Source organism: Phyllobates terribilis, unplaced genomic scaffold (assembly GCF_046119375.1).
Source record: "Phyllobates terribilis strain yellow unplaced genomic scaffold, ASM4611937v1 Scaffold_3140__1_contigs__length_88671, whole genome shotgun sequence".
In the NCBI taxonomy this organism is placed as follows: domain Eukaryota; kingdom Metazoa; phylum Chordata; class Amphibia; order Anura; family Dendrobatidae; genus Phyllobates; species Phyllobates terribilis.
In genome coordinates, this window is record NW_027365894.1 from 23024 (window position 1) to 33062 (window position 10039).

General features: G+C 40.6%; 1 protein-coding gene across 1 annotated transcript; it reads left to right on the forward strand.

The window, feature by feature from the left end:
• The first annotated feature begins 2019 nt into the window (after positions 1–2019).
• LOC141247553 (uncharacterized) lies at positions 2020–5150 on the forward strand. The gene is made up of 8 exons (XM_073669231.1): positions 2020–2370; positions 2453–3068; positions 3147–3211; positions 3302–3379; positions 3457–3567; positions 3683–3727; positions 3892–4065; positions 4194–5150. Exons 1-8 carry the CDS (start codon positions 2020–2022, stop codon positions 5148–5150), a joined length of 2397 nt encoding a protein of 798 aa, XP_073525332.1.
• The last annotated feature ends 4889 nt before the right edge of the window (positions 5151–10039 follow it).

Sequence of the window (10039 nt, forward strand, 5' to 3'; positions counted from 1 at the left end):
ATTTCGGTACTCACGTAAATCAATTTCATCAAACAAACTCACGTTATATTTCAAGTAAATGAAAGTTACTCAACAAGCAAAAATGCAATATTGAATTGTGAACGTAAAATCATTATTGTTAAGATATGCAAATAAAATCACATAAAATTTATCTTATATATAAGATTCTTTTAAAATTAATATATATATATATTTTTAATCTAGACCTTAACCGATATTCCTTAAAACATGTTAGAAAAACCATACATATAACCTAACGCGGTTGTTTGACGCCGAACACAAACATGTTCCAAATAAGCATAAAATACATGGTTAATGGTCACGTAAACCACTCTAATTGGGCTAGGTGAGTGCGAGCAAGCGGTGGCATAATTAACAATGTTTAAAGACTGCGTTGCATGTAGTGATTAGGCTTTAATTTCATCTCTACTTTCCCGTTTTTTTTCTTCTCGAAGTCAACTCTTTTATCACTTCAGGGATGTTTGATTCATAAATTGAATCTCTTCCGGGATCTATTGATATTACTCCTGGTATCAAAATCATTTCTGGAATTGTCGTATGCATAAATAGGGAGAAAAAAAATAGCTTGTTTATCACTTCTGGGATTTTTCATTATCACTTCGGGGATTAATTTGTATATCACTTCTGGGATTTTTCATTATCACTTCGGGGATTAATTTGTATATATTAATAGAATGAATTGATGTCACTTCTGGGATCTGGGAATTGTTATGTATATAAACGGGTATATAAAAAAAAACTGAAGGAACTATAAGTAAAGAAGTGACATATTTAAGTCAGAAATCCTCACAAGTCACAATCTAAAAATAATAATAATAAAATATCACTGCAAACATTTCGGCAAATCCTAGCAATTTGTGAAACAATAGAAATTTCAACATTTACGTAAACGGAGAGGATAAATCTTAAGAACTAAATTAGACACCATAAATTGATGAAGAGAGCCGTAGATTGAATTATCAAAATATAACATGCAAAAGCAATTTGATGAAGAGAGCCGTATAAGACTATAAAAATTATCAAACGTGCCGATTGGTACGAATCTCAATCAAGTATTAAGCACGAGTGATCAATATTTGATGCGTATAAGACTATAAAAATTAAGAATGAAAATCTACCTTGAATCAAGAGTGTGCTGATAACGTGCTATGATATGAGAGAGTAAGAGATGAGAGAAGAGACTTGACTTCTTATTAGGTCACCAATAAGAGCCTTATATAGAGGTTACAAGGAGAATCTAGGGTTTCTAGAATGTATATCCATAATATAATATAATATAATATAACACTCAGTTATTTTTTTCGTTTTGTAAGATTATCTATAATGATAAATATGTTTTTCTTTTCTGTTTAGAAATAGTTAATCAGTGTAGCTTTATACAAAAAAATGCTTTGATTATTTACCATTCCATCTGTTTTTGAATTTTATTCATGATTTCATTTTGCTACTACAATATGTCATTTATTTCCCCAAAAAGAATGTGAAAGTGTTTTTATCAAAAAGGTATCGACAGAAAATGTACAATAAAAAGTTAAGAAAATTCTATTTGTTTATTTATTTTGCTTAAAAAATAAAGGCGTAGTCTATAACCGAAAAGCACGATATTCTGAAATTTCTGTTGAACATAGAAGAGCGTGGAACAGCAACATGAGTCCTCTCTGTGCACTCATCTCTATTCTTCACTCTTTCCAATATAAAATCTTCTCTGCCAATCTGCCATTACCATACCACACCATTCCCAGGTGAATCTTGATTTCTTCCCAATCAAACCAACAATTTCCATTGATCAGACAACAGAAATTCATCTCTTGTCCAGCAACGCAATTCCAAATTTGCTTCATGTCTAGTGGGTCCAGTCACAACAAGACCCACAGCCTGTTAATACCACCAAATCCCTAACAACAAACCAGGTTTCATACCAATTCTCTCACTCTTCCCCTTCCCTTCTGTGTGTAGATGGTACTGGGTTTTCTGTGAGGCAAAACGTTGAACACATTGATGGCGTCTCTAGGTTCTTTCTTGTTTCAACTCGATGGAGCCTCAGCCACGGAGGGATCTTCTTCCGCAAGGTCTCCTGTTCTGGCGACGATTCGGCGAGGGAAGCCACTGGAATCACTAAGTTTTAGAAATTCGGGAAATGGGGGTTTAAGAGCTATGAATGTAGCTAGCGAACGATCAGTTCGATTGTTTAGAAGAACAGGGAGTGGCTCTCAGATGATCGCACGGTTAAAGGCTGCCGGAAAAGATTCTGTTGGTGGTGATAAAGAGATCGATACGGAGGATTCTGTTCAAGAAATCATTCAGAAAGGGAAAAGGGTTTTGGCTGTTCAAAAGGAGCTTCTTGAAGAGGTATCGAATGGTATTTCTATCTGAGTTTACAGTTCATTCTTTAATTCAGCATTAACTTGTGATTATCTTCTTGGATTCTTAGTTTCTGATAGAGAATATAAACAAAACCAAGCTTCTGAAGGTCATCATGAATCATGAGTTATTACCAATATCGTGTTTGGTATTAGTAGTATTGCTGGTTTGGGTGTTTCTAATAGCGTACAACTATTTTCAGATTGCTGAAAGGAGGAAACGTGTTGCTTCTATAAAGAGTGATATGAACAATCAAGAGAGCGGAAACTCTTCTATTATTTCCACCATTTCTGCTTCAAGCATTGAAGACTCGGTTGACAGTCGATTTTTGGATGAAGAATTTGTATTTGAATCTGCTCCTTCTATTCCTGTCAAGCTTCCTGAAACCCCAACTTCCAGTTTCAATGCTAATACACCACCTGAGCTGGTTGAAGTTAGTATGAATTCATCGCATCTGGGTTCAGTTGTAGGAGATGAAGTGATGAACACGACTCCAGATTCTCTGTCTATGGATTTTGACAGTTCTGAGCGTCTAATAAAGATTGATCATCTATCAACGTTCGAGAACTTACTTGGTAGTATGTATGAGCCTGCACCTGTAGATGAGAATCCAGGCCCACTGGCTGGTGAAAATGTGATGAATATCATATTGGTTGCTGCAGAATGCTCTCCTTTTTCTAAAACTGGTATTATTCATTACCTTTCAGGTAAAGTATATTTGTTTAATATACTATCAGCAGTTAAAAATGATGAGTTTTTTGTAGGTGGGCTTGGAGATGTGGCTGGATCTTTACCAAAGGCTTTGGCTCGCCGTGGACATAGGGTCATGGTAAGTGTTTGAGGATGCAGTTTTGAATACTCAAATTATCATTATGTATAAGTGTAAGTGATGACTTGTTTTTTATTACAAACTCCTTAGGTTGTGGTACCAAAATATGGAGATTATCATGAAGCTCAAAGAGTGGGAGAGTTAAGGAGGTACAAGGTGGCTGGCCAGGTAATTAGCTGAAGTTAGATTTGAACTATATTCTACTCAATGAAAGATGATAAGAAACGGTATAATATGTTCTGCAGGACATGGAAGTTGCGTATTTTCATTCCTATATCGATGGTGTTGATTTCGTGTTCATTGAAAGTGCAATGTTTCGCGGGATTGAGAGTAATATATATGGAGGAAGTAGACAGGTACACACAGACTAATCTTTTAAACCCCCAATGAAATCTTTTTTAATTCATAATTCTTCAATATTTCTTACTTGATTAATCAACTTCACTTGGGACTCTTGTAATACATATGCAGGATGTTTTCAAAAGAATGGTTTTGTTCTGCAAAGCTGCTATTGAGGTACGAGTTACATACCCAAATAATCACTCAGTTTTCATTGCATCATCATCTCATTTGGATCTTGATCATGATCTTGACCTTTCTGCAATTTAGTGTTCTCACATTGTTGTACTTTTTTGTTGGTCAATTTAGTGTGTTTTATACTTAATTCTAATTAATTTCAGGTCCCTTGGCATGTTCCTTGTGGAGGTATCGTCTATGGAGACGGAAACTTAGTGTTCATCGCAAATGACTGGCATACAGCTCTGTTACCCGTGTATCTCAAGGCCTATTATCGTGACAACGGACTCATGACATATACAAGATCAGTCCTTGTCATCCATAACATTGCTCACCAGGTCCTTTTTCTCTTCAGATTCTCATTTTAACCATCAAAATTCATTCACAAATATTTGTCATTATAGAATTTTCAAGCCAATTTACATATAACTCATTGAACATTGTATGGAACTTGGTTCATTCACAGGGCCGAGCACCGATGGACGATTTCCCCATCGCCGATCTCCCGGATCACTGGCGAGAAAACTTCCGATTCTACGACCCAGTCGGAGGCGAGCACTGCAACGTCTTCGCGGCGGGCTTAAAAGCCGCCGACCGAGTCGTTACAGTTAGCCACGGATACGCGTGGGAGCTCAAAACGCAAGAAGGCGGTTGGGGCCTCCACAACATCATCTCCGAGTGCGATTGGAAATTCCGAGGAATCGTCAACGGCGTCGACACAAACGAGTGGAGCCCGCAAACCGACATCCATCTCCAATCCGACGGATACACGAACTACTCCCTCGAAACCCTCCGTTCGGGCAAGTCCCGTTGCAAATCCGCCCTCCAAGACGAACTCGGCCTACCCCGTCGCGACGACGTTTTAATGATCGGTTTCATCGGACGCCTAGACGGGCAAAAAGGCGTCGATATTATCGCGGACGCGATCCCGTGGATGATGAGCCAAGACGTTCAGTTAGTAATGCTCGGAACGGGTCGACCTGACCTCGAACAAATGTTGAAGCGGTTCGAGGGGCAATATAACGACAAGGCGCGAGGGTGGGTCGGGTTCTCGGTTAAAATGGCTCATCGGATAACCGCGGGGGTTGATATTTTGTTAATGCCGTCGAGGTTCGAGCCGTGCGGGTTGAACCAGCTTTACGCGATGAATTACGGGACTATACCGGTTGTGCACGCGGTTGGTGGGTTAAGGGACACGGTTTTGCCGTTCGACCCGTTTAACGATACGGGTTTAGGGTGGACGTTCGATAGGGCCGAGTCGGGGAAGTTGATCGACGCGTTGGGAAACGTGTTGGTTACGTATAGAGAGTATAAAGAGAGTTGGGAAGGGATTCAGAGAAGAGGGATGAGTCAAGATTTTAGTTGGGATCATGCGGCTGAGATCTATGAGGAAGTTCTTGTTGCTGCTAAGTATCAATGGTGATTAGAATAATGATGTATGTTCATATAGAATTGCCAGGGATTTGGACTTGAAGGTGTTTTTATGGATTTGTTCTTAATGTTTCAGTCATTACTGGTTTATTACTTGTTGAAGTTGTAGGTTAAGGCAACAATGTCATATACATAATGTGAAACCAGTTCAAAAGAGATTGTACCGCTTGTTTATGCAAAGTGTACATTTAGATTATAAAAGACAAATACAAAGCTAAATTCAATAGTGACTTATAACTCAAGGTGTAGTCCTTTTTCGATAGTGAGTTAAAACTGTAGTTCTCATGAAGATTTTCCAAATAGAATAATGTAACATTGTTGAGTACATTTTCTTTTTAAATCACTTGTTTTGATATTGATTAGGCTTTGCATCAGACTGACATATATTGATCCAAAATGTTCAACCAATATGTATGTTTTTGGTATGTGAATATCAGGAATGACTTGTTTTAGAAGAAGTTGAGTTATGAAAAAGCATTTTAACATTATCACGGATTTATTGTCTGGTTGAAAAACATTAACTTTCTAGATAATTTTAGTTCCTTTAAGACATCAAAATAAAAACATTTTATGTTATTCAAATGTTTTTTTTTTTTTTTTTTTTTGGGGGGGGGGGGGGGGGTTGGGTTCGATATTGTGAGTTACTATGTGATATTTTAACATTTTTTATGTTGCATGCATTATCTCTTTTTTGTCAATAATTTTAAGAGCTTTCTCTTATTTTTGATGGATTCTAGTTTCTGGTTTGAGTTCATCGATTGCTTGATTCTTTCAGTCCTACGTGTTTGTTTAATGTTTTTTATTTATATTGTGTTGTATACACATATTTTTTACAAAAATATTTATTTCTTACCGTTTATACATACATTATAACGTGCATACATACGTTGTCGATAATTTGACTCAATTAATAGCGTTGGAGTCCGGGTAACTTCGTGTAGACAACACTCTACGCGAGGGCTTGGGATGCTTTGGAGATTGATGTGAATTAGTTTTCGTGTAGCTGATGATGATCTTCGTATATGTTGGAACTTCGAGTTGCTTTGAGCTTCGTGTTGTCTTTGGCTTCGTGTACCTGCATTTCAAACCCAGAGGAGGGAGACCTCTGGATTTGACTCTCCGACGCTCAAGTTAGATTTCATTCGTGAAAACATTCTATGCGAAATATAGTTAATATAAATTGTGTGAGCCAGGGAAGAAGAGAAAAGGAGAAGTGTTCGCGAAAGTATTATGATGATTGCGTTCTGTGTAAGGATGTATACGAAGTATAAAGGGGGAGCTCTCAAATTACTACTAATAGCCGACTAAACAGTCATTAGTCGTTTTCACCTTTTAATCCCATATTTATAGGCCTGAGCCTATATTGGGCCGAGCCTTCCTATATTCTTATGGGCCCTCCTTAGGGGGTCCAACATCCACCCCCCTAGGGTTTATATGTATCCACACGTAAAGCGTAGTTTCACGTTGGAACCCTTCACATTAACCTGAATGCGTATAAACATGGGTCCATGTCGGTTGCCACGTGTCTGCCTCTGGTTGGGGGGGCTTTTGACTCCTCGATTGTATTATAAAAATGGGGTCTGACGCACGACTCTTCACTTTCTTCACCACTCACCCCTTTTCTGCAGCGTTTTCTCTCTAATCGTCCATCTTCTCCGATGATCTTCTCCTGGTCCTACGTCTGTTCTGGTTGCGCTGGCTCGTTGTTGGCATCGCGGGTTTTCCGTCCAACCTCCTACATCCCCTGCTCGTATCTCCGGTCGCCATGTCAGGTTAGTTTCTCCTCCCTGGTTTAACATCTTCTTCTTACTTTATCGTTTGCATTTCTTATTCCGGCATATGATTCCGGCGAGGATGAGGTGGGGTTGTTGAGGCGGGGGAGGAAAACACCGGGAGCGGGGGGGGGGGGGGGGATCCATCCCTACCTTTTCCGGACACTTTAAGGGGGGGTTTGTCCCTCGTCCCCCGTTGCCGCCTATTTCTTTTCCGGGCGCTTGGTCTTCCCGCTGTCACATCACGATTGTCTTTTCAAATCCTTCCCTGTCAAATCTTTGCTCCCGACGTTTCAATTTCTTCACGCCTTTCGAGACGTCAAACAGGACAATTCCCCTTTTACCCCCCGTCTTTTGGTCTTCTTTAATTAAAACAAGCATCCAAGTTTTTTCTCGGGATTGATAAATGTTCTTTTCACGGATGTTTTAGTTTTTCCTCAAATAACATTTCACGAGAATATCTTATATTTATCAAGCTCCTGAGAACTAACTGATGCTTAATTTAGGTTCTAATTCTTCGGACACTTCGAGTTCTACATCCTCGTCTAACGCCTCCTCATCTAGTACTAATCATGATGTTGCCCATATACATGTTGCCTTTGTGCAAGGTGAACAAGCTTTAGCAGCCCTCAGACCAGGAAACTCCACTCTCGCGAAGCCCCTTGTCGAAATCCCAGAGGGCTACAAAGGCACGTGTCCACCCGTGCAGATTTACACTGGACGCATCAAGGGCTATAGACCAAAAGACTTGGGAAATGAATTCGCAGGGGAGCGCTCCATTCTAAATCTCGCAAAGCTTCATAAGATCGCTAGTCTATATCCCTTTTTGAAAGGCACCATCTTGGCGCTTCTCGAAGAACGATGCAAGATGGCGTTCAACTACAACGACTGGTTCGCGATTAGTAAGCAAGCGATGGAGGGTGCCTTTCGTCTTCCCCTTCTTCCGTGGGTTAAATGATACTTGGAGGGGAATCGTTTTAGTCCCACTCAACTCCATCCGATGTTCTGGCGGGCAGTCACGGTCTATACAATGCGATCCCAGGACATTGGTGCAAGACCTTCAGCTTCATGTTTTAACTTCGTATACTCGCCAAAGAAAATTACAGGCAAAGAGGGTTTATATTCTATGCGTACATCGGTGGAATTGGCATGGAAAATGCCTACGAATGAGACAGTGTGGAAGAAGCAGTGGTTCTTGACCCGTCTTCCCCCAGAAGACTCCTTCGCGTACCAAATTTAAACGAGTTTATATTTTTTGAATATATTTGTGGATAAGGACATTAAACGCAAGTATCTCGAAAAATACACGCACTATCCTTCCTCTTCTCTAAGAGTTTTTGTTCGTGAAGTGACCCACAAACTTTGTGAAGAGAGGGGACTCAGCCCTCCTCATCCTCCTCCCGGTTATCTTCACTACTACTTATTTTCAAAAAAAGGTTTTTACTATTGTCTAATGTTTATTGTTATTGCGCAGGTGCGAGTTATTTCTCCCTCCTGGATTCCTTGCCCAACGTGGGCGCTAGGCGCGGCAAGAGTAAAGCAGCAAGTGTGGAAAAGTCGGGCGATGCTGGAGTGGAATCCGAGGGTGTTGATGGTGCTCCTCGCGAACAGAGTCTTGCAACCGACTCTCAACCTCATCCCAAGCCACCATCTGGCGGCGGTGCTTGGGTTTTGCACAACAGAAAGGAAACCGAGGGTCCGTCCCCCAAGAAAAAGGGTTCTCGAGCCAAAAAGGTTCGTGAAGTTTGATCAAGTTCAAAATGGGAAGGCCCTCCCGACGATGTGATTCATTCCATAGAGTTTGTTTCTGTATTAATGGTGCCCGATCTTCTTCCTCCTCTTCCCTCGGTTATCCAAGACGAATTGGACAATGGGGTTGTTTCTCGCGAGCAACTACTGCTTCTGGTGGGTTTTTGTACTTTCGCATCTAACCTTATAAATTTTTATACTAATTAACCCGTTATCCAGGCTAGGCAACTCATTTATAAGGCAGCCTCGCATGATTCGGATGAGGAAAACCACAGCGACGTCATAGAGTCCCTTCGCGAGGATATGAAGAAAGTTACGAAGGAGGCTGAAGAGGAGAGGAAGGATAGAATTCGCACTGAGGAAGAGTCTGCTTGTGTTTCTAAGGAGTTGGATATTCTGCGGGCCCAGCATGCTAAGGAGATTGCCGACCTGAAGGGCAAGAACGCGAGAGAGGTAAGGGACGCTCGTTTCCAGTCCATCCATGAATATGTAAGCGGTTATCACGGGGCTTACCGTGCCTCCTACGACGGCAGCTACCGCATCTCTCTCTACCATATCATGACCAAGGCTCAGCTAGAGAAAAATGGGATTACGGAGTTTGTGTTGGATAAGGATGATCGCATGGGATATGAGTCATTTCCTCCGCCATATATCCCTCCACCTGCGGGCACTTTTGTCGATGATGGTGAGGACCCCCTGGAAGCTTGGGACGTTCGCGCTTTTAACCTTGGTGATGGGGTGGTTCCTGAAAAGCCCAGTTCTTTCCCAACCCTGCTGATGTCTTCTTCGCGACACCGCCTCCTACACCGCTGACCTCTCCAAATCATACTGAGTGAATCCTCTTAATCATGATGACTTGAGAATTTTTGTTTGCTTGTACTTTGGAAGTTTGTATTTGTATTTTGCTTTTGAATCTCAACTTGCTACACTCTACCCCCTTGCTTTTTCGTGTTCTTCACACGAAACAGTAAGTATGGATTTTGCTATGAATTGCATTACCCTTTGGAATATAATATCTTTCCTTACATAGGTCCTTACAACTTTTGAAAAGAAATAATGCGGTTATTGTGATTATTTAGTCTATCTTGTCTCTGATATATCGCGTTGCTTGCATTCGTCTCATTAAGTTCTTCGTGTTATCCTGATTTTTGTTGTGAGTGCGACGTCTTCTTCTCTGTACGCGATGTTTCATTTGGTGAGGTTTTTGCAAAACATGCATTATTTTTTCGTGAACATGGAAAATTGGGAAGAATGTTTTACCTTTTACTTCTTTTCGATTGATTGTGCTCCTATTGGAGGCTTTTGCTTCACTCTCTCGTGAAGGCTTATCTGATAAATGCTCCTATTGGAGGCTTTTGCT